Source organism: Camelina sativa, chromosome 12 (assembly GCF_030686135.1).
Source record: "Camelina sativa cultivar CO46 ecotype springtype chromosome 12, ASM3068613v1".
Taxonomy (NCBI): Eukaryota; Viridiplantae; Streptophyta; class Magnoliopsida; order Brassicales; family Brassicaceae; genus Camelina; species Camelina sativa.
Genome location: NC_141891.1, coordinates 20,967,761 through 20,994,119, shown reverse-complemented (window position 1 = coordinate 20,994,119; position 26,359 = coordinate 20,967,761). Strand labels below are relative to the sequence as shown.

At 37.7% G+C, this 26,359-nt stretch overlaps 1 protein-coding gene and 1 pseudogene across 1 annotated transcript; both read right to left on the bottom strand.

The window, feature by feature from the left end:
• The window catches only part of LOC147930835 (uncharacterized), a 43,307-nt pseudogene extending 27,025 nt beyond the window's left edge, over nucleotides 1-16,282 (bottom strand).
• Nucleotides 16,283-16,284: 2 nt separating this feature from the next.
• Nucleotides 16,285-18,411, bottom strand: LOC147930834 (uncharacterized). The gene is made up of 5 exons (XM_087477051.1): nucleotides 17,878-18,411; nucleotides 17,163-17,337; nucleotides 17,051-17,112; nucleotides 16,840-16,965; nucleotides 16,285-16,740 (listed from the first exon to the last, which is right to left on the bottom strand). Exons 1-5 carry the CDS (start codon nucleotides 18,409-18,411, stop codon nucleotides 16,285-16,287), a joined length of 1,353 nt encoding a protein of 450 aa, XP_087333177.1.
• Between the last annotated feature and the right edge of the window lie 7,948 nt (nucleotides 18,412-26,359).

Genomic DNA, 26,359 nt, shown 5'->3' with positions numbered 1-26,359 from the left:
ATAAACCCTTTTTACAAGTTTTAAGGAACTAATAGATGGCCCAGCACTTTGATGGACACACACCAGACACTAAATAAAGAAAAAGTTGACCAGATGACAAATTTTGCATGGCCATTTCACATTATTAGTAGGTACATACATTTCAACATTTTGAAGAATATATCTTTGACTGTTTTGAATTTGGATATTATTCCAATGGAGAGGTTATTTGTGATTTAGTGACTAAATTCTGAATCTATTTTTATCTTACTTTTTCTTTGAGTATTTTATGTTCTAATAGTTGGTTAGATTCTTTAATAAATAGACTAAAAATAGATGAACCCTGATTAAATAATCCAATTGAAAAGGTTAATTAAGAAACAATCTTCAGAGTGTTTTAATACGTTTTGGAGTAATAGTTACGAATACTAGATTGACGAACATGGCAAATTTGACATTGATTTTTTTTTGTTTTGTTATTATAAAATACTAGATAAGGGCCTGCATGATGTGCGGGTTTAAAATGTTGAAGAAAATAAATCCTAAATCTTAAACAAATTTTTTAAAAAATATATAAAAATATTATTTCCTGAACTAAACACGTAAATAATTTTAGTTAGAGAAAAAATCATATTTGTATTTACCTTCATACACTTATTCATATTTATATATTTTAATATATTATATAAATTATTACAATAATTTGAAGCTAAATTATATCCCACCAAAAATTTGGCCAAATACTCATTATAACAAATATTATTATTATCAAATTTTAAAATATTACACAACTTATTCACAAAATATTTTACTTTTTTTTTTATCAACAAACTAATTGGGTCCATTAAATTAAGGTTCATTACAAATCAGGCCCAAGGCCTTCTTAGCAAGCCTATCTGCTTGGACGTTTTGGTTTCTTGGAATAAACACAAAAGAAACGAAATCGAAGAAAACAGTGAGGGAGAGGACATCGTGAAGAGTCCCGTGAAGTTCCTTGATCTGGATCTTCTGATTCAAAGCTTGGACTAGCGATAGCGAGTCGGAAGCGAACGAGATGGACTTGATGTTCGATTCAATCGCAACTCTAACTGCAGTTAGAGTTGCTACTGCTTCGGCCAACATAGGTGAAGAGATGTACTTGGAAGAGGCGGAGCCCCTTAGCTTGATTTGGGCTGATGGGGTTTTGATTAGCCAGCCGAAACCAGCTGATCCATTTTCTTTCCATGAGGCGTCGGTATAGCACCGGTATACTGTAGAGGGAGTCGGGGGATAAGTGGTGGAGATAGGGTTGCGAATCAGGGTGGAGGGAAGACTCTGTGCCTTCTGCCATTCTTTAGCTCTTTCCATAGCTATAGACAGAGTTTCTTCAGCAGAGATCTGTTTCTTGTTGAAAATGAGCTGGTTACGGGTAGTCCATATCGACCAGAGAAGCCAGGGGGCAATGGGACTGGATCCAACACCAGTAGGAGGTAAGCAAATTAACTTATTTGCTTTTTCAATACCATCCTGGATTGTTCTTATACTACTCGTCTGTAAAGCAGATTTCACTGGTAGTTGGGACCACAACGTATCACAAATGGGCATTGAAAGAGGAGATGCAACACGGTTTATTCATTGTTGCAGTGGGGGCACTTAACATAGTCACTAATAGCACGGTGGAGAAGGTTTTCTCCGACTGGTAGTGCGTTGTGAACAGCTTTCCAGAGAAACAACTTTGTTTTTGGGGAGGTTTTGAGGGACCAGATGTTTTGGTGCCAGTTGAAACTATCTGTGTTGATGGGATTACCTTGGATCGTGTCTTTTTGTTTGTCCTCCCTCTATGTGGATTCAAAATAACCTGATTTGATCGAGTATGATCCATCTTTTGTAGGCAACCAGGCCCAGGTATCCTGTGCTCCTCTTACACTAGGCTTTAGGAAACAGATTGCTTTCTCATACAAGGGTAGGATCTGTCTAATGAGATCAATATTCCATTCCTTGGTATTTGGTAGGAGGAGGTCAGCTACCATGAGATTTTGAGAAGCCTCTGTAGGTGGGCCCATTGGAGCGAGGGGTGTAGAGATAGAGAGCCACGGGGTTCTCCAGATAGGGGTAGAGGCTCCGGAACCTAACAGAATGTCCAAATTGGGTTTTAGAAGATCTCTGCCCATGCAAATGCTTCTCCAGCCATGGGAAGCTGAGGAGGGGACCTTGCAATCTAATATGGATGAGGAACCGCAATACTTCCCTAGGAGTACTCGCGCAAACAAGGTATGGGGCTTTGTTACTAATCTCCAACACAGTTTGGCCAGGAGTGCCTTGTTAAAGTGTTTTATGTCCCTGACTCCTAAACCTCCTGCTTTTGTTGTTTTTGTGATCTTTTTCCAAGCGATCCAGGACATCTTTTTCTTTGTCGTCTTTGTGTCCCACCAAAACCTGGTGAGAGCTGATTGAATGCGTTTGCACAGGGAACCGGGAAGTTGGAAGCAGGACATGGTGTATGAAGGCATCGCTGATAGGACAGACTTGATCATAGTGAGCTTTCCAGCTGTTGAGAGAAATCTCGATGACCAACTTAGGGCTTTCTGCTTGATACGATCAACAATCGAGGTAAATATATCCTTTTTCTTTCTGCCAAAGAGTTCAGGTAGTCCCAAGTATTTGCCTTGTCCACCCTCCTTCTGGATGTCTAGAATCTGTTTTGCTTTTGTGCGAATGAGGGGTGGGGTTTTTGACGAAAAGGTAATGGAAGATTTGGTTTGATTTATCTTTTGACCTGAGGCAAGCTCATACTTGTGAAGGATGCTTCTTAACTTACAACAACTTTGTTGGTCAGGCCGGATGAAGAACATGGTGTCGTCTGCGAAGAGCAAGTGGCTGACTCTGGGGCTTCCCTTTGCAACTTGGATGCCAGTAATGTTCCCATCCTTTTGAGCTTTCATGCACAGACCCGACAGAACCTCGCTGCAGATGATGAAGAGGTACGGAGAGAGGGGGTCGCCTTGTCTAATGCCACGTTGGGGGACTACTAGTCCTTTTGCTTGATCATTAATCAGAAAGGAGTAAGAGACAGTAGTGACACAGTGCATCAGCCAACCTATCCAGGTTTGATGAAAACCCAGTCTTTCTAGAGCTGCTTTGATGAAATCCCATTCAAGTCTGTCATACGCCTTACTCATGTATGTTTTAACATCCATAAAACAACTTTTCTCTGCCCCTGATGTTTTTAGGTAATGTAGGGCTTCATGTGTAATCAACACATTGTCCGAGATGGCTTGTTGGGTACAAAAGCTTACTGGTTTTCAGAAATACATTCGTGTAGAACAGGTTGAAGTCTTTTAGCAAGAAGTTTAGCAATAATTTTGTAGTACACTGTACAGAGAGCGATTGGTCTGTAATCCGAAACTTTTTGAGCTGTTGTCGTCTTTGGGATGAGTCTAACATATGTATGGTTTATTTTCTGTGGTAGGACACCAGAGATGAAGAAAGTTTGGATCTCTGCCACAACGGCATCACCTACTGTGCTCCAGTTGGATTGGAAGAAGCTCGCAGAGAAGCCGTCGGGTCCTGGGGCCTTGTCAGCATGGATGTCAAAGCAGGCATTCTTAATCTCAGTCGACGATGGCATGGCTATGAGCAACTTATTTATTTCAGGGGTAATGCACGGGTTGAGAGCTTCAATGACAAAACTTCTTCTTTTTCCTTCTTGCGAGGTAAAGATTTCCTGGAAATAGTCAGATATGGTTTTAACAATCTCACATTCCTCATATACTTTGGTTCCTGTGGTCGTTTCTAAGGCAGAAATATTATTTATGGCTCTTCGTGCTTTGGTTGCAGCATGGAAATAGCCCGAGTTCTTATCCCCCAAGGTGAGCCATAGTTGTCTACTGTGTTGCTTCCAAAATTCTTCCTCCTGTTTGTATGCCTGAGTGAGTTGCTGATTGAGGGTATCGATGGTAGTCTGACAAACATCATCATCACACATAGCTTTTTCTAGTTGGTCGCTGAGTGATGAAATCTGTTCTTTGCTATTGAGAATTTGTTCTTTACTCCATCTGATAATTGCAATTCTACACAAATGCAGGCGATGATCAATGGGGGCAGTAGGTTTTGAATTCCAGACATGGAGGATGAGATTGCCAACTTCAGGGTTGTCCTTGAATATTCGGTCGTATCTAAAAAGGCTCTTGCGGTGTTTTCTGACAGGATCAAAGCAGGTGACAAGAGGGCGATGGTCAGAGCCTTCAAATCTTAAATATTCACTCCTTCCGGAAGGGTAAGCCATAACCCAATCACTGTTTGCCATGGATCTATCCAACCTGCATCTAACCACATGTGAATGTCTTCTTCCTCGCCAGGATAGGAAATTTCCAGTATGCTTCAGATCATAGAGATCACAGGTAGACATGAAGGATCTAAGGTCCGTGAAGGAGCCCTCGGATCGTGCAGGTCCTCCTACCTTCTCATCGCTGCAGATAATATCATTAAAGTCACCTGTGACGAACCAGGGTCCTGTGCGAGATTCGGTGAGGTTTTGAAGTTCATTTCATACATGTATGCGACCTGTTCTCTCAGGTTCACCATACAAGAAGGTAGCATAAAAACTCCTACCTTTTGTTTCTATTCTTGTGTCGATGGAGTGCTGGTTAGAGCTTAAGATTTCTACATTCAAATTTGACTTCCAGAAAAGAGCAAGACCTCCCGCGGCTGGGAAGGGTGGGGGAACCAGGAGATAACTGGGATAATCAAGCCATTGGAGCGTGTTAAGGACCGCATCATTAGGGTTTTTAGCCTCCATCAGAAATAGGACATCAGGGAAGATTTTTTTCCTAATCTCCCTTAGTCTTTGAACTGTTATGGGGTTCCCCAATCCACAACAGTTCCAACTCACCACTCTTAAGAAAAAGGGGTTGGCGGTTTCTGAAAATCCGCCTTCTGTCTTTTACTTGCAGGGAAAACTGAGATCTTAGGGACAGGGGTGGTCGTTTGCCCTCGTGTGGGGGAGCTCGTATGACTTTGTCCCTCATTCTGTTCCAGGGCTTGAGGGAGAGGAGGGGTACTTTGGTTAGAGTTAGCGGGTTCAGAAGAGGTCTTTGAGTTCTTTCTGTGAGAGGGTCTTGAGGGGCCTGACCGAGTTGGAGCGTTTGAGGTACTTACTTTCCTTGGGGACCCCTGTGTAAAATTCCTCTTCTGAGTTTTAGCTCCCAGAAGTTTTTTACTTACTTTTGCTGTTTGTTTTTGTGTTGGAGGGCGCCCCCTTCCTCGTTTTGGTGACCCAGCACTGGGTTTTCTAGTAGACAAAGTACTCTCCGGAATCACTTGCTTGGAGACTTGGTTAGTTTGTGCTCTTTGGACCTGAGAAGCAACTAGGTTTTCTGCTAGGATGGAAGTTGCAGTTGTCTCCACCATATTATATGCCTCGCTTTGTAAGACTCTTACTCGTCGTGCTGCACTCTCAGCAGGATCCGGGTGAGAAATGTATTGGATTGTGACCTCCTGTAGGTCATTTAGAATTTGATCTCGGGAGGGAGAGGGTCCTCTGGTCCAGAGTTGGTGGGACTGTTGTGGGGGAGTACATGCAGTGGAGAAACACAGTAAGCTCCGATTAAACTCTAAACCAACCTCGAAAGTTAGGATTTGCTTTGGTGGAGATCCAGATCTGTGAACTTTCGATGGAGAGATTTGAAAAGTTGAAAAGTTGAACGCACAGGTTAACCGTTAGGACCGGCGGGTAAAGGAATTACTTTGTTGTTACTGGTGGAAAGGAGTGGGTGAGATCTGGGTAATAGTCTTCCTCATGGCTCCTCGGGGAGTGTGCCTGGGAGAGAATTTTTTTCCACAGCTGTCTTTACTCTTTAACTTTTCAACTAGGTTTGGCCAAAGAATAAGAATTATTCACAAAATATTTTACATGCAAATAATTTATCAAAACAACATCTAATTAGTAAGCATGTACAATTTTATGTTTTACCACTAAAAATATGTTCTTACATCCAAAATTATTTTATTGTTAAAGTGTATGCTCTTTATTACCAGTAATTAGTATTTACCACCTATAAAATATCTTCTAAACAAATTAAACAAATTTTATGTTGCTTTACTTTCATTTTGACATAATTATAGTTCTTATAATTACTAAAATCATTTTGTGACATAATTCCTATAACCATGAATCTTTTTTACTCCAAAGATATTTTAAATGAACAAATTGTGAAAAATTATCTACTTGATCACAATGATTTTATGACCAACCTAATAAAAGTTGAGAAAGTGAAAAAAGGTAATATAACATAATTAAAATTAAAATATAAATATTATAATCACGATGGTATATATAAATCTTAGGTAATTCAAATATACAAAATAGAAATTTTATAAACAATCCAAAACATGACATCTGTCATAATCACGTTAAGGATCAACGGTCTATTTACTCATCAGGAGTATCACACTGTACCAAAACTACTTAAAACTATGATCTCGTCACAGATATTCTCGAATCGTAAATTCTGAACTTATCTCTACCCAAATCAAAAGTTCTCATATATTTCTCCATATATATGGGTTTAAACAATTTACGAACCAAACCCGATAGAAAACCATATAAATCCGGTTTGAAACCAATTTTGAAACGGCTTACCATTCCAACTTCCCAAATTTGAAAATCGCATCTCAATTACTCGATCAAGCAGCTCTTGTTTCAGTACTGGAATCATCAACATTATTCAGAAGAGAAAACTCTATATTTTGACCAGAAACATTAGTCACCGACTAATCATCCAAACTTATAATGCTACTAACTATAGAATCATTTTAGGAACCTCCATCAGTGTCTCCATCCTCAATTGAATTAGCGGGCTTTATATACTTCGATCCCATTTCATAGCATCTGATAGCTTCCATTGAAGAACCCGCACGAATCAAAGACCCACGCAATAGATTGTCAAAATTATGTTGGGAAAAAAATCAAAGATTAAAGCTTTCAATATAAGCATATAATATCTTTTTTTGGTCAACATCTGGGCTACAACAAGCCGGTCCATTAGCAAAATCTCTACATTCGTAAAGAGCAGGACTCAATCCCTAGAGTGATGGTGCTTTCTACAATTTGACTTACCAATAGGCACTGCACTAAAATCACTTCACAAAGTGTAGATATAATATTATTTTCTTAATTAGCTGTCCTATTATGTTTCAAAAATAATATTTCTTTTGACATAACTTACGTTATTCTTTTTAAATTTGTTATTCACTATTTATTGATTAATAATAATATACATGCTTAATGAATTATTTTTTTTGTTTATACATATCAAAATCTAATTAAGAAAAATATATAATATAATTAGCGTACAATAGAAAATAGATTAGATTTATGAATTATTTTTTTTTATGCATGTCAAAATCTAATTGAGAAAAAATGTATAATATAATTAGCGTACAATGGAAAATAGATTAGTTTTTTTAATTTTCATTTTTGATTTAGGAATATTTTTAAAATATAAATTTGTAAAATTTATGTAAATTTAACGTTATTTTCTTCATTAGCTGTTTTGTAAAATAATAATTTTTTGACATGTGTCAACATCTTATCAGTATACTTGACACGTGTCTTGATCTTGTTAATGGCTAATTTTGAAAACCCAAATTTATATAATAAGAGATTATTTTCTCTTTTAGGATTAGGCCAGTTATTCAATATAACATATGATTGTTTTTGTATAATTAAGTATAATTATTGTAGAAGGATTTCCTTTAGGAACTACATATTATTTTATCGTAAGATTATCTTTATAATTTATTTTATGATTAATAATTTTTTAATTTCTTGATTTTCTTAAAGATTCCTTTTCTTTCAGAATTAGGAATTTGTATAAAATTGACATGTGTCACGATCTTATGACTTAGTAATTTTTTAAATTGACATGTGTAACTTTTGAAACCATAGTTTATATTTATATAATAAGATACAAATACATATACATTTCTTATTTGTTTTAGTAAGTGTTTCTCTCTCTGGTTTGGGTGAAAACTTATTGGTAGATGATTCATAAATGATTTACCGGGTAATTTGGATCAGCTTGTTATATATCTCTTTCATAAAGAGTATTCTTCTACCATTTTAAATAAGTATTAAAAAGTTTGTAAATAATTTGTTACACTCTTAATTAATATATTAAATCAGTTTTTCTAATTAATAAGTTAAAATAATTATAAAATATTATTTGAAATTTTTTAATTATAAAATATATATTTTGTGAAATGGAGTGATGGCAAAGATAAATTTGTTACACTCTTAATTAATATTTTTCTAGTTAATATGTTAAAATAATTATAAAATTTTATTTGAAAATTTTAATTTTTAAAAGTAAAAAATAACTACCACTTTTTATAAATAAAAAATATATTTTTGTGAAATGGAGTGATGGCAAAGATAAAAGAATCTTTGCAATGAATCAGGAAAATAATAACAAACTACTTAGTGATGGCAAAAGATAAAAGAATATTTGCAATGAATCAGGAAAATAATAACAAACTACTTCGAATCAGCTGTAATATTTTGAAAGGATCATTTTCATTTCAGAATTTAAAATTCATTATACTCGAAGAATAATCAAAGATGACAAAAGTCTGATGCATGTGTGAGCGGCTCACAGTGAGCCTCAACGACCCTCTTTCTCCTTTTTTCCCTTAACATGTCCAACACAAATAATTAATCATTTCAAGAAATAATTATATGTCTTACGTCACATATTATAGAACATTTTTAATCCTGGAAAGTTGCAATAGAAGTTGTCAACTTGGTATCTTACAAAATGTGAACAACCGATCAGGAATCTTATTGTGTCATTACTCATGCAATGTTTTTTTTTTTGTTTTTTTTTAATTTATTTTTTATTATTATTTTTCATTTTCAATGTTTTTATTTTATTCCAACATTATTTGGTTAACCGAACAAACAAATTTGGAGATACGTACGTTGTTGCCATTCCACATGATTCACTTATAATAATCAAGATAAGATTCATACACAGAGATCACAATTTACTTGGAGCCCGTGATCTCGTTGTCTGTATCATAAATGGCAACTCCGTACATATACGATACAGTTAGGGTTAATTTAGGTTATTCCACCAAGAAAAACTTCGAAGAGAAAAAATATTTCCAAGTCTTTGACGTCTGTAAAGTGCAGACCGAAATGGACAAATATGTTTTTTTTTTTTTTATCAAACACTCCATTATATTAGATTAAAAATTTTCAAATTTCTTTTGAAAAGTAGTCAAATACACCAATAAACTTATGCACGAGGACAAAATAAACTACAAACAATAATCTTAAAACGTACATCAAACAAGTTTTAAGGCTTGACTTGAAAACGTAAAAGTAACAAGATAAACAAAAGGGATAACAAGTTCTGCAGATAAGGAGTTACCACACAAAGTGAGACCACTCCTCGTGAAGGATAATCGACCACTGCCACATAGTCTACCACCTTGATAGTCGTTGCCTCAGACGTTGCAAAAAAACGAACGCCAGAGGTTCCTGGAAAGGGTGGTCACACGTTGGACAAAACGAGAGTCTTAAAAACCAAGAACTTAAAAAGTTGGAGAAGGTGTTGTATTGCACAAAGCTTCAGTTGCCATTACTAAGCCTTCCAAAAGACACACTTGGAGAGGAGAAGAGACAAGATCCTTAATTAGTTGTCAAAGCCAAATGCGTACCTTTATAGTGGCTTTCTTGACGTTTTGCCTAAAAAAATGACCATACGCTCTTCTATCTGAGATATAGAAGAGGAAAGTGCTCTCCCCAAGGTAGGAGTTAGGCATCACAAGCGCCCAAAGATGGCCCACGCTAGTGAAGGGTATTGGTGATAATGGATTCTCCAAAGTATGGTTTTGGTTATGTGTCATTGTTGTCACCGGAGTGTCGCTGAAACTGATTAGAGGGTCTCAGCTTACGCATCTAATCCGCTGGAAAGAGTTAATAGGCGTATTCCATGGTAAGGCCGGAATTGTAATAATGAGATTATACCAGAGATCAGAGCAATCAATCCATATCCAAAGAGAAAGGATGAGACCTGGAAAGAAATTCACTTCCAGTCGACGGTAGGAGCAGAGAAGAACCGTCCCTTATGATGGTCGAGGCATTCCAATCATGGTATGGTAACCGGTGGATCAACGTCCTCCATCATACCTGTGTTCACCGCCACAGATTCTCCCATTACCTTCTCCTTTTAATGTGATTCTCCTTCCTCCATCATACATGTGTTCCTTCTCCTTTTCCTTCCTACGCCGCCCCTTGTCAAAACGTATTTTCCTGTTGAGTGCAGGACGAAGGGCGGCGTAGGAAGGTTCTGGAACGTCGTGACTTCTCCAGGTCGGGCCGCCGTGATGGTTGCTAATCTGGCCGTCATTAAAGTCCACTTGGCTTCAAACTTATCTTCTCGTCGGTTTATAATACATCTTGGTAAATCGGGCATAACTTCATGGTGAGTGAACGGATTGACTTGATTCCCCTTCGAAGAGAAAGATGACTCTCTTAGATTTCCATACACACCAAGCTCGTCAAAATATGAGTTCTGGAAGTTCTTCAAAAGTATCCCATACTGTAAAGCTCTGAATCTGTCCTGAAACGTATTTTCTTTGTCTTTTGGTCCTTTTTGCTATAAAACCTGTAAAACCTTCTTAAAACCTAAATTACTTGATAATAGACATTAAAGCCTTGAAATCATGTCAAACTCATCCTAAATACATACTAAAACTATAGCTAAAATGGGTAAAATAATGATGTTATCAAGTAGAATAAGGCTTCTCCAACCTGTTCCACACCGTCATCCTATCATGGGAGATAACTTTCTTCCCTTCAGACTTGGCACGTTCATAGCCTTTAGAGAGTTTTTCTTGGGAATCAAGGTTGGCTAAATCTGGCCTCCACCATGAGGGGTGGGATCTGCTGCTTCCAGCCTTAGTATGAGGAAGTGCCCCAGGGTTTTTTGAGTCCTCCACTCTCTATATGTGAGCTCTCTTCTGTCATTTCTATATGTTTTCCTCCGGTATCGCTCGTTTGAATGGGGGCAGGGTTTAGAGGGCAAGACTCTTGCTCATGACAGATGCGGTGACAAAGCTTGCACCATATGTGCAGCTTCTCATATACCATTGAGACCCAAATCACATCCCCAGAAGGTAATTATATTTTCTTTCTAAATCTGAGAGGTTCATCTCCTCAAACGCTTACTTGGATTCTCCCCATTGGAGCATCCACTGTGCGACATATACCAAATGAGTCTCCAAAATTGCGCAGAGTTGGCTCCAACCAATAGAGGTTGGGAATACCTTCAGTTTGGATCCAGAATGTGATGGAATTTGGAAAGGATTCACCAATATGGGGTTCCCATCTCTCCAGGGAGAAAGACCACCCATTAAAGTGGCAAGGTCTCTTGTTCAAAACCTTATGCAGGTCTCTTTCTGTCTCGAAGTCAAATTGGAACCTTGACTTTCCCAGCGAGATGCCTCTGACATTTCCTGCTATATTCCAAATATTTTGTTTTGGTAGGAGTGCGACCATTGCAGGAATACTTCTACCTCCTTGATGGAACATTCGCCCAACAAGGCTACTCTAATACCTTGCAATAATGGCTGAGTTGTCCACTTCAGGTAAAACAACAACATCATCTTCTTCTTCAATATCTCGCCCATGACGGAAGACAGCTTGTTGTTGGTGAGAAGACATCTCAGAACAAAACTTAGCTTTAAGTTAGAAAGGTGGGCACTACCACTGCTCAAAGTAGAAAGTACTCAACACTGCCTACGCAGGAAAGTCTTCAAGGAGAAGACAACTTAATTTGAAAAAAGATTCCCTTCTGTTTTTTAATTCGCTTTGACTTTTTGACAATCGTAAATGGAATCTAAACAGAAAAGATGATAGAAATGAAAAGACTCTGATAGATACATCAGGAATGCAGTCTAAAAAAAAAGGTAGCAGAGAGACATCACAACAATCGTACGGCGAGAGAAGCTGGTGAAGGAATTGAGTGGAAATGAGAGACAAGGGGGCCAGAACTTGGTTTCAAACCATACTCACTCGGTTGGACATTAGGGAACAAGGTAGAAAGGGTAGGAAACTTTCTCTTTTTAGTAAGGGAAGGTTGGTGAGATCTACTTCTTTTGAAAAAATGGCTTCTTTAGGATTTCTCGAGTCTCGTGTCTGGGAGAGAAACCAGACAAATATGTTAGTAGTATAGTCTATCCCCTATATATTAATAGAAAAACATTCTTTAAAAAATAATGATGTGTCTTTGCCAGAGAGCTAAAAACATATTTTAGCAAATAATCTTCATTAATTATACTAATTACATCTATACCACTATAGATTTAAATCAAAATTCATTACATAAATCAAAACTATTTGTAGCCATTTAATTTGAAACTATATTACCTTTCTTTAAAAAAATAACAAATTATTTTTTTTAATTGATAATTATTCATATTTTATTAAAATAAAGTCCATACATATTTCTCCACCATGTTAAAATTATTTTCTACATTCAAATATTTCACGGATGAAATGTATTTTTACACAAAATAGTCACAAATTTGAATAATAATAAAAAATTAGTTACATATTTACGAATCTTAGATATTAAATAATAATTTTACTCATAATAATTTTATTTAAATCGACTTATCCGCACTATGTGCGGGTTGTTTACCTAGTTTTATTTTTAAAATGGACAACAAACCAACACTACAAACATCATTTATATGTGATAAAAAAAATAATGATTCTATTCACAAACAAATATGACTATCTTAACCATTACAATCATTTGGATTTTTTGAAAAATAAATATTAAATTATATTCAAAAAGAGATAAACATTGTACATGGCTAAAATAAAGCTTTTCTTAAAATTAAAACACAGACATCATTCTCAGTAAAACTTTGCAGCAAAGTAGGCTTGAATACTACGACCCCCTTCCGATTGTACTTAGTTGGTTGCAGACGTTTTTATCAATTAGTTTAACAAGCTTCTCCACCGTAGACGAGTTCTTCCCATGTCGCCGATTATTTCTCTCCCTCCACAAAGAATGGATCGTATTCTGAAATGTGTAATCGAGGAGAACTTTGTAGATTTATCCAACTCGTTGCCAACGAGTAAAGTCACTACCTCTAGCCAATTTGTTGTATATATGTCCATGAGAATCCCCTTAACTAGCTCTTCCTACACCTTTTGAGAATATGGGCATTGGAAGAACAAGTGCTCTGTTGTTTCCAGCGGATGAATACATATGACACAACTCGTGTTTACATTTTGGTTCCAGGCCTGCATTCTCTCCTCTGTGGATACTCTGTTTTTCACCACTAACTAGGTGATGAAAGCAAACTGCAGCGTCACAAAGGGAAACCAGATGGCTTTGTGACTCTCCATGACTGGTTTGGCTTCGCGAATTAGAGACCAGGTATCTTTTGTCATGAACTTACTACGGTAACAATCATTCTTTTCTTTCCAAAGTGCCACATCTTGTTCCTCAGAACATGTGAAAGTTGACAATTATGTATCTCCTCTTCAACTAGATAAAGAAAATGTTGTCTATGCGTCCTCCGCTTGGTCATATACATCGCATCAGCCACAAAGCTTGATTGCGGGATTCCGAGATCTATAGGACCTCTATCGCCAAGTTTGTCATAAATGCAACCCAAAGGACTCCAATCATCAAACCAAAAAGAGGTGGAACTTCCATTTCTCACCTCGACCCGATAAAAATGTTTTGATCTATCTCTGTATTTGAGGAGCTTCCTCCAAATCCAAGAACCAGAAGAGGAGCCACCTTTCTCAGACCACAAGGAGCCAATGCGGATGAGATATCGCTTCACCCAGTTCACCCGAAAGGAGTCTTTAGCTGAGAGGATTCGCCAAATCAACTTTAAAACACTGACTTTGTTTGCCTCCTCTATCGATCAGAGGCCAAGTCCACCCTCATTTTTGGGCAAACAAACCTCAGACCAAGTGACCATAGCCTTTTTAGAACTCAAGGAGAGCCCAGACCACAAGAAAGCAGAGCATAACTTGTCAATCGCGGTGATCCATGCTTTAGGAAGTCTAAAAGCACATATCCAAAAATTTGTGGTACTAAAGATTACAGAGCTGATGAGTTGCAGTCTACCTGCAAAGGAGAGTGTCCTTGCAGTCCATGAGCTTATCTGCGAGCATATTTTTTCCAGAAGGAGAAGATAATCCTCAGATGATATTCTTTTGGTTAAAAGAGAAAACCCAAGGTATCAGACTAGTAAGAGACCAGGAGCAAATGGGAACAGCTAGAGTATCTCTGCTTGTTTATATGAAGGGACCCGCCATGTAATAGACTTCTCAATGCTAATTCTTAACCCAGAGTGTATTGTGAAATCATCAAAAACCTCCAATGCACCCTCAATGTACCGATGTTGTTGTGACAACCCGTCCCGTTGACCCCACTAGCCAACCGCTAGCTTGCCCCCATAGGCCCGAAGCTGGCCCTGCAGGGCATCGATCCTAACCTCTCACTGGGCAGGTCAATTGGTGACAGCTTGTCCTGTGGGAAGGTTGTTAAAGGGTGAGGACCAGGGTTCGAGGAACGCCTGGCGCACCAATAACCCAATGTGGATTTGGATGAATAGTTCCATTTGCCCAGTGACGGGTTAGGATCGATTTTTAAGTGACATCCCGTCCCGTTGACCGCACTAGCCCACCGCTAGCCGCCCAAACGGACCCCAAGCTGGCCCTGCAGGGCATCGATCCTAACCCCTCACTGGGCAAATAGAACTATTCATCCAAATCCACAGTAGGTTATTGGTGCGCCAAACGTTCCTCGAACCCTGGTCTCCACCCTTTAACAACCTTCCCACAGGACAAGCTGTCACCAATTGATATTGGATTAATAGTTCCATTTGCCCAGTGAGAGGTTAGGATCGATGCCCTGCAGGGCCAGCTTCGGGCCTATGGGGGCAAGCTAGCGGTGGGCTAGTGGGGTCAACGGGACGGGTTGTCACATAAAAATGGGCAAATGGAACTATTCATACAAATCCACAGTAGGTTATTGGTGCGCCAGGCGTTCCTCGAACCCTGGTCCCCACCTTTTAACAACCTTCCCACAGGACAAGCTGTCACCAATTGATCTGCAGGTCAATTGGTGACAGCTTGTCCTGTGGGAAAGTTGTTAAAGGGTGGGGACCAGGGTTCGAGGAACGCCTGGCGCACCAATAACCTACTGTGCATTTGGATGAATAGTTCCATTTGCCCAGTGAGGGGTTAGGATCGATGCCCTGCAGGGCCAGCTTCGGGCCTATGGGGGCAAGCTAGCGGTGGGCTAGTGGGGTCAACGGGACGGGTTGTCACAGTTGTCCATCCACAAAGAGCATCATGTCATCTGCAAAATATAGGTGAGTGAGTTGCATTGACTTACAGCTCGGGTGGAAACCAAATTTCTTTCCTTTGCAGCCTTGTCTAACTTGCAGGGGAGGACGTTCATACAGATGAGAAAGAGATAAGGACTAAGCAAACAGCCTTGGCAAAGTCCTCTCTTGCTACCAAAATAGTCGACAAGCTCTCCATTACCTGTACAGAGAAGGAGGCAGGTTACACAGATTTGTATCCAGCGCACAAACTTCTCTGGAAAATCCAGAGCTTGCAATGTGTTGAGGAGTAATCTCCTCTGCATAGAGTCAAAGGCTTTGGAAATGTCTATTTTCATAACACACCATGGAGAAATGGTATCCTTGTGATAATCTTCGACGATTTCTGTAGCCAAGAGGAGATTTTCCATAAGCAGTATATCCTTAACAAAGGCAGACTGCTTGGGGAAAATAAACTTTGATAGAAGTATCTTAAGTCTGTTTGCAAGGATCTTGGAGATAATTTTGTAGAGAACGTTACAACACAAAATCGGTGTATAATCTTTCATCACTTGTGCTTTCTTCTTCTTTGGAATTAGAGCTTAGATGGTTGAGTTGACCCATTTAGGGAAAAAGCCTGTCTGGAAAAAAGTTCGATAGCAATCACACAATCGCCTCCCACCACTGACCATGATTCTTTGAAAAAATCCACATTAAAACCATCAGGCCTAGGAGATTTATTAACCGGCATCGCAAATAACACCTTCTTAATGTCCTCCTTAGTCACATCACTGGTAAGTAGAGTCTTGTCATTCTCATCACATTTAAACTCTAGAATGTCTTCCAGCTTCTCACGAGACCATTCCACATAGTATGTTGTTGAGAAAGAAAGGAAATCCAGAATATTTTTCTGCTTCAAGGTTGATTTGATCTTGCGAGCTGGTAGCACTCCCATCGTTATTGGATCTCCTTAATACTATTTTGCATCTCTGTTAGTCTTGCAGAAGCATAGAAAGCTTTATTATTTTGATCACCAACTTTCAGCCAGTGAAGTTTGGCCTTTTTTTGCAAATAGCGTTCATCAATATCTGATAACTTCCTCCATTTTGCAAAAGCTTCCGCCTCCTTACCCACAACTTGTGAAGAGAGATTGGTCATTGACGCCTGCTGCAGTTCACAGAGAATATTATAAGCCGCTTTGGTTCTTTTTGTGATGGTGCCCACAACTTGCTTTCCCATATTTCTCAGCAATGGTTTAAGTCCTTTTAAAGATTTAGAGAATCTATGCATCACAGATGTAGAATGAAAGAGTGGTGGAGACTCTCGCCATTTGTCTGCAAGCTCTTTATGGTACTCCGGATGCGTCACTACTACATTTACAAACTGAAAAGGTCGGTGAACACTTGTTTCCTCCTTTGAAATGTAAAAGCAAAATTTCAAATGATCCGAACAACCTCTCGTTTCAAAAACAGAATATGATTGTCTGTATTGCTGCATCCACTGCTAATTTACTAAGACTCTGTCTAGTTTTTTGCAAATGACCCCATCCTCCCTCTTATTGCACCATGTGTACCTTTGACCTTGATAGCTCATGTCAGTTACTTCAGTGTCGAACAAGATCCTGAAAATCTTGCATACCTGGTGGAACCATTGGTGATAAAATCATAAAGAGAGTGGTCATCATTCTCCAAATTTCATAAAAATCGCCCCCAATAAGCCATACTTTATTCAGGAATAGAGGAGAGTCATTATGGTGCTGAAGGTCCGTCCAGAGAATTTTCTGTTCTGCCACAAAGTTGGAAGCATAGATAAATGACACAAAAAATCATATTTACCCTCAATGCAAACTGAAACTGTAATGAGCTGAGAGGTTTTGTAAATTGGTGTAACTCTCACATTATCTCTCCATTCCAGCCACAGCCTCCCCAACGGATGCTCTTCATAATTTGTGAGGAGCGAACAATTAGCAAACACAAAACTAAAAACTTGATCAACTCTTCTCTCCTTTACCTTTTTTCAATTAAACAGCCAAAGTCAAAACAACCATGATTCAACCACTCTCGCACAACGCGATGCTTCTATTTTTTGTTAAAACCTCCAATATTCCAAAGAACCCCAACATCAGAGGTTTTTTGGAGTGTGACGTGTCTTCAGAGTGCTAGGTGGTAAAACCTAGAGCTCTATGAACCATTTGTGGATAGAAATTTGTGTCCTTCCTTTGAAGCGCGTGGAAGGGATTGCCTCAGCGTCACTTCCACTCCTATGACGTTCGATATGTTGCCCTCAGAGACGAGGTGAGTTATTTGATCCGTCTGGACCAGAACTTCATCAGAAACCGACACATCACCAACACACTGTTTAGTCTCACCTTGTATGTCTTTCTCTATCTCGCCCTTGTCACTAAGACATGATAGAGATAATGGAAACCTCTCCGTGGCTAGGCTCCACCAGTTTCTGAGGACTACGAATCCCCTTGGTTGGTGTACACCATCCCGAATCTTTGTTCTCCCCTGAAACTTTCACATTGGGGTCAGCCTCGATCCTTCATGCCTCCCCTGCAATAGACAGCGTATTGTTGACAGGTACTGGTACAGTTGCAACAGTAATTGTCTCCACTACCTCTACTGGTTTTACCAGTACACCCTGACTATCAGAAACCTTACTTGCAGGTTCTACCTCTGCTCCCTCAACCACCATATGTATCTTTTTGGATAAACAATCAGAGGAGAGATGGCCCCATTTGGAACAGTCTGAGCACCTTGGAGGCAACCAAGGATACACAAACTCCACCGTTGTATCACCACCTTTCGCGGATTTAAAAGACAAATGCTTTGGCAAGCTCTTTGTCAAGTCCACTTCAACAAATATCTTTGCTTCATCAAAGGACCTACACGCCTCCGTTTCCGGATGAAGCCTCTTTGGTGTCCTTAGAGGACTAGTAATAGCACTTAACACCTTCCATGAGAAATACTTTGGCGGTATATTCTTAACGATAACCCAAAGTGGCACTGATTTGATTTCCTTTACATCTATAATGGGACTCCACTTTATGAGAACCACGGGAACTCCACAAAGATTCCACATACCTCTTCGAAGGACGCGCAACCGTGTACGCTCATCCTTGATACAAAACCGTACCGTAGTGTTGTCCACCACATGAACATCAATCTTAATTGTTTTGTCCCCTAAAATTCAAATCTTGTTCACGAGAGCATTAATACCTCCCACATAGGGAGCCTTTGCTAGGAACTCTTCAACAAGAAAATATTTCCATAACGGATGAGCCTCCACAAGCACACTATCCAAAATCCTAAAAGTCGGCACACCATCAACCTCCTCAATGACTAGATCCAAATTTTCCATCTCCTTTGAATCCTTGACCAACGAAACCCACAATTTTTTAGGATTTATGCGACTCCCACCCAACTTGACATTCACGCTCTTGTTCTTTGGATCAACCGTAGGAGCACCCTTCATCTCCAGAGTTAAACCGACTCCTCGACTACCCTCTTGACTCGGCATAACTCCTCCACTTTGCAACTCATTTGAGCCATCACTGATGCCCCATATCTCACCCTCCTCAACCTCCACTCAAAAAATCGCAAGGTTTCTATCCTTGGCGGAATAGCCTCCAACGGCATCAAAACGTGCAAGAGAAGCAAAAACCTTAAATCGCTTTTTTCACTCTTAGAGCAAAACACATTCTTAGATCTTTATTATAAAACTTTTTTATTTTGATTTAAATCTTTAGTATAAAACTAAAAACTATAAGATTTTCATAAAACCGGATTTGTACTCACTCCAACTTTTTTTTTTCGACAACAGAGTACAAGATTGGCTCAAACAAGCCAATACGAAGGAATATTGTTTACATAGGTAACTAAGTGCAGAACTGTGCGGAACTGTGCAAACTTGTCGCGCTAAATTATCCGATTTACCATTCTGAGATCGAGGAACGTAGACTAAGGAAAAAGAAGCAAACTCCTCTTCATCCGCATGTATGTCCTCCAAATAAGACGTAAAAGCTGGCCACTCGGAAGGGGAAGACATCATCTTCACTAAGTCGGAGCAGTCGGTGAGAAAGACGACAGATTGGTTATCCGCCCTAATCATACAGTGCATAGCCCATATAAGAGGTTCAATATCGGCATGAAGAGGGGAGAGACTACGGTGAAGGTTGGCAGCTCCCATAGTAGAGGCCTCACCCTAGAACGACGTACAAAACCATCCTCTACCCGCATAATGATCTATTGCTATCCAAGAACCATCTACAAAACAAGTATAACTCGACAAAGACCTAGAAATCTCTAATCCCCCACTTCCACAAGGAACAACCGCAGTGTTAATATCCAAAGCTAATTCTTCTGTCTGAACCTGTCTGAACCAGAGCCCATGCTTTTGCCTCATTCTCCACTGCAAAATTTATTTATAACTAAATTCATCACTCCAACTGTATAACTAAATTCATCATTCATTTATTGTTACTTCAGTTTTGGATTAAAAATATATTTGGAAAAGCAATACTTATAATAAAATAAAATAGTCAATATTAGTCGGTAATAATTAATAGCTATATACGTTACCGTACAACTAAAAACAAAACCGTAAGACTTTCACAAAATCGATATTTCTTTGTTCATTTGACTTTTTTAATATCCTCTTTTTCCAATCAATGTAAATTCATTGATTCTTGCTCTCTGTAGCTTGCAATATTCCAATGATTAATTTGAAAACAATTCAACTGTGACCTTCACACTAAAATAAAACTTGGCGTACCTATAGAATCCGACTTCGTCAGATATTGTAAATATTCATTCTAACTATTCAGGCTTATTTTATAGACAAAGACTGAATCAAAGTACCAGTATTTAGATTAGCAAAAATATCTGGCCCTTTTTCTAAATATTGTTTCATGTAGTAGTGAAAAAAAAAATGGGACTATGTATTTAAACTTCTTCGGTGAATCATAAATGTCCTCATATGATACTAGCTAATGGTACAACATGATGATCCCACATAAAATTAATTATCTCCAAACAAAAAATAACCAACAGACATCATTTACTTCGAAGCAAACCTACCCATGAACTTAATAATTTACTCCTAGAAAATTAATCACGGTAAGACTACAAATCTAGAGAGACATTGTGAAAACATGACTTTTTTTTGTTGTTGTGTAAGCCATATTTTTTTTTCACAACGTTACTCTCACCACTGTCACTTCGATCAAATATATACATAGTTAATGAAATATTTGGTGAGAGTTTAATAGTAAAAATTCTTATTTTGATAGTAACTTTTACAAGAAAATAAAGAACTAAAAGATTCAGAGTTTAGTAGTACTTCTTGTTACAGCAACTAAAAGATTCGGAGTTGAGATCCACACAAATTACTCGGAAGTCGGAACTGGTGATCATGTTGTCGATACAGTTAAATGGTAAACCCAGTATAGTCCTGGGCGTTCGGGTATTCAGTTCGGTTCCGGATATATCTATTCGGTTCCGGGTAGTTTGGATATAGAGGTTTAGGATCCATTCGGTTAATTTACTATTTCGGTTCGGGTTCGGTTCGGTTTTGGTTATTTTTGGTTCGGTTTCGGATATCCGAAACAGTGTAATATATATTTTTAAAAATATTATTTAAATAAAATTTGATTATAATTTAACAAATATATCTAAAAACTTCTAGATACTTGGTTTATTTAAAATATTTTGCTATTTGGTCTTAATATATATGATGGTGGTTTAGTTTTTTAGTTTAATTTTTATTACCGTATGTATATTAATACGTATTGAATTGTCAGAAGTTCGTCTTGGTGTAGTGGCTAGGTCGCACGCTCAAATTTGCATGGGACTCGGGTTCGACTCTCGGGTAAAACATGTTTTTGATATTAGTTCGGTTTGATTTGGATAACCGAATGGATATCGGTTCGGTTCGGGTTATAACCGATATCCATGGATAATTAAAACATTATCCAATCGGTTATTGACCACTATCCATACCCGAACCGGAACCGAAATTTCGGTTTGGTTTCGGTTTGGTCCATTCGGTTCGGTTTATTTGCCCAGGACCAGTACATAAGTGGAAATGATAAGGGTAATTAGGTCATGTAATAAAGATGTAAGTAGGCCTGGGCACTAATACCCGTTACCCGTACTCGACCCGTTACTCGGCTCGTACCCGTCCCAAAAAAAAGGGTACCCGCAGCTTTAGGGTCGAGTAAAGGGTATTATATTTAATTACCCGTGAGTAAGGGACGAGTATAGTGTATTAGTTTAGTTTTCAATACCCGTCCCGTTACTTGGCCCTTTACCCGTTTTGCTACCCGACCCGTAAATACCCGTTAATATTTTGTATTATTATTATTATTATTTATTATTAATTTATAGAGTTAGAGTTAAAACCTAAGTTCAACTTAGCCTAACTGAATTAATATATTATTTTTATTTTCAAAATTCGTAATTTTATAATTTTGGAACTATATATTGCATAAATTTATGAATTTTTCATTTTTTGGATTTCAAAAGATAAAATTATTATTGCGATTATTAACATTTTTTTATCGGGTACTCGTTTTCTGGGTAATAATAAAGGGTCAGGACGAGTAAAGGGTCAACTATTTTTTACCGGGTACCCGTTTCTCCGGGTACCCGTTATTTAAGGGTCGAGTATGAGTAAATTTTTTCTGTTACCCGTTAGGGTCGGGACGAGTAAAGGGTCGGAGAAAATTCAAGGATACCCGTCCCGTGCCCAACACTAGATGTAAGCATGAGATGAGGCCGGATCTCCTACAAGTTGGAAACGAAGATATTTTGTCTTTTGCTCTAAAATTATGAAAAGGTGAAGAGAAGCCACTCAAATATTTTTTTTTCTTTTGTATATATATATATTTTTTGATATTATAAACTCTTTTTACAAGTTTTAAGGAACTGATAGATGGCCCAGCACTTTGATGGACACACACACTAAAATGGAAAAAGTTAACCAAATGACAAATTTCATGGTGATTTCACATTATTAGTAGGTAGTAGGTACATACATTTCAACATTTTGAAGAATATCTTTGACTGTGTTGAATTTGGATATTTTTCAGTGGAATTTTATTTTTGATTTTTTCATTTGGATAATTAGTTTCTAAATTTTGAATCTCTTCATCTTACTTTGTCGTAAAAGTTGGTTCGATTCGTATTAAACAGACTGTTTAATATGTCTTATTTGTTTAATAATAGATAAAAGTAAAACAAAATAATACTAATAAACTACTTATTTTGCACTACAAAAATAAGATCAACTTCCTCTAAATAGCTGGCAATTTTTGATAGGATTATTTTTATTTCAGAATTTATAATTATTATATTTGAAGAATAATCAAAGATAACAAAGGAATTAAGGGACGAATGTGTAGAGCTTTCTCTCTCTTCTCTCTCTAAATTTTTCAGAGAGAGGAAGTCTTCTCCGATAATCCATCTTGGCTCCGGCAACGACCAGCTTTTTCAGTGGTGTTGGTCGGCTTTCTTCTAGCGCTGTTGGCTCCCATAGCAACGTCGGCTAGCTTTTCTCCAGCATCGGTGGCTTTTATAGCACCGTTGGCTGACTTAATTCCGGCATCGGTGGCTCCTTAGCACCGTTTGGCGCGGCCTTTGGCTCCGGCATGCATCTGCTTTCTATGGGATGATGTCCGGCTTTGTTTCTGGTGATTTCGCTTTCTGGTGATTTCGCTGCTTTCTCTATGGCGGTATCAGCCGGCTTTGCTCCGATTTATTTTATCGGTATCTCTCTCTTCTCTCTCTCGCATCTTTTAGAGAGAGAAACCGATTTGCTTAGTCGTCCGGTAGGAATCCGGCTTAGGTCTAGCATCATCTGGTCTTTTGTGGTGATGGCTAGCTTTCTTACGGCATAGGTGGCTCTGTTTAGCGCCTTTGGCCATCTCTGATTCCGGCATAGGTGGCTTCGATTAGCACCTATGGTCGGCTCTGTTTCGGGTACCGTTCAGCTTCTTCAGTGACAATAGCCGGTTTTTTTAGAAGTTCTTTTTTGGTTTTCTTTTCTCTCTTTCGATTCAGTTTGATCTGGGTTCAAAAATTATGTTGCTTAATCTCTCTCTGAGTTTCATGCTTACCAAGCTTCTAAATTTAAAGTTTGGATTTTGTTGTGATTGGGAGTTTCAATTCGAACTTTTGGTTTGAGTTTTTAGCAACTGAAGTTTCCAGGATGATTGGGTTGATAGAACTTTCCTGTATCTTTGGGAGAAGGGTGTGGGGTGTAGTAACCAGGCCTGGGCGTATGCTTACCAACAACACTAGTCTTCGCAAGTCGTAAGGGTTGTGTTATGTCAGTGGACATCGAGCTTTAAATTCCACTTCTAAGCCAGAAGAAATCTCAAGAGCTAGAGAATCAGTCAAGACTTGGAAGTTCAGAACAGCATAAGAAGATCTGTATTCAATAAAAAATCTGATTTTATGGTATCATGAAGAAGATTCTTCAAATTAAGAACTGAATGGTTTATCCTCAGTAGGAATCAGAGGACATCAGTTGCTGTTTTGAGAATCATTAACTTTTTCATTTGATTTCCATATCATTCCGTCTTGTTCCTTTTTGCCGGCGATTGATGCAAACCGGCGGTAACTGGCGGTGATGACGAGCTGGACATATGTCAATGAAGTTCGATGATGACGATGGAGGCTGACGATGAAAAATTTTGGCAGCTCACGGTTCCTAGCTGTTGACGCGTGTTATTGTTTGAATAAACCTTATCACTTCTTCTTCCTTCAGCGGAGGATGCAAATACAGGATTTGTTTCTTAGATTTTAATTAGTTTTCGTTTATGGGTCACAACATGGGCTTTAATGTTTGGTTTGTTTTGTTTTATTAGACTTTTGTGATTGTAGGGCTTTGGTCTCTGTATCATTGGCTTGTTAATTTGGACTTATAACATAAATAAACAGTTGTGAAAAAAAAAAAGACAAAGGAATTAAGGATGCATGTGTGAGTCTCAACGACCCTCTTTCTTCTCTTTCCCCTTACATGTCCAAGTCCAACACACATTATTAATCATGTCTTACATCACATTCTATTGGACTTTTTTTTTTTATCCTGGCAAGTTGCAATAGAACTTGAGCGTTTTATATACTTTTGAACAACCGATCAGGAATCTTATTATTGTCACTACTCACTACTCATGCAATGTTTTTTTTTTTTTTTCATTTCAACATTATTTAGGTAACCGAACAAACAACTTTGGAGATACGTACCTTGCTGCCACACCCCATGATTCACTTATTACGTACTATATCAATAAACAAAGATAAAGATTCGTATAAAGAGATCACAATTTACTTGGAGCCCGTGATCTCATTGTCCATTTCATAAATGGCAACCCCGTACAGACACGATACAGTTAGGGTTAATTTAGGTGTTTCATACCAGTTAGAGAGAAGAGATTTTTCCAAGTTTTTGACGCTGGAAAAATAACCAAGATTTGTCCTCATATGATATACAACAGGATGAGATCCCACCCACATTAATGATTCCAAAAAATAACCAAGACATTCATTTACTTTGAAGCAACCTTACCTACCCATGAACTTAATTACTACTAATAAAAGAGACAATTTGAACATTCTTAGAGTGTCCACATCAGTAGTTCTAAAACTCTCTTTTTATGCTACATCAGCAGCTACTTAAATCAAATTTTTTTCTTTTTTAATTATCTAGAATAAGAAGTAATCATATTTTAAGCCCAAAAATCTAATATTTTACTCAGCCTAAAATCTATCTAAAATATTAACAAAACGTCAAAACCAATAGTTATCCTTCGTCGTTATTGTCTTGACTATCGACTATCATCTCCATTTTTGAAACTCGAACGATTCATCTTCCTCCAAAAAGAGGAAAAAAATGCTACCGTTATCAAATTTCACCGCCTCTCCATTTCGTTATCTTCACCCTCCCATCAATTTACATCGAACGATATTAATCGCCAGTACCTTCATCATAACCTTTCAAAAATAAAAATATTATAATTTGTCTTAAAATACTTTCTTAGCTTTTTCTTCTTTTACCGTTAGATAAAATTTATTACTATTAATGTTAGTATTTATAACTGTCAATAAATTTTATTTAACATAATTTTAATAAGATTCTGAAAGTTAAATTAAGTATTGTAATATATAAAAAATGGTGTTACAAGTTTTAATTTTTAGAAAAATTGAATAAATTTTATTTAACATAATTTTAATAAGATTCTGAAAGTTAAATTAAGTATTGTAATATATAAAAAATGGTGTTACAAGTTTTAATTTTTAGAAAATTTGAATAATTTTATTTAGCATAATTTTAATAAGATTCTTATAGTAAACTTAAGGATTGTAATATATAAAAAATGGTGTTAAAAGTTTTAAGTTTTAAAAAATGTAAAAAATTTCGCATATTAATAATTGATTTATACATAATTTAAATATAAATGATACATAAAATATTTGAAATTGTATTTTAATATAGTTATACTTATACTCACATCAACTACAATGATAATTTAATAACAAAAGTTGATTTTCTTAACACTTAATAATCACATAAATCGGGCGTAGCTCGGATGTTTCCCTAGTAATTTATAAAATTAATTATGAGAAGACTACATGGTTAGGGAGACACGGTGAAAACATGATTCTTTTCTTTGTAAGCATTATATACCCATTTCTTAATCAAGATTAATTAGATATTGTGTGCTCCTCTTATTTGTTATGTATTTTTTTTTCTCCTCAACGTCACTTAATTCATATAAACTGGGTTTAGTATATGAACCATAAATAAGGCCTTGTTTTGCATGAGTATCAGGTGATTCTATTGTTTTGAGATATCTCTATAGTATTCAAATGATCCACTGAAACTGGGAACGACCTCCACGTCCCAATTGGTGGTAAGCATACCAATTGGCGTGAGAGGTACAAACATGCAAGGAGATTTGGATCAAACTGTGGCCATAATGGAGTCTTCTTCCACACTTGTTTTGCTAAAGAGCAGTGGAGGAGCA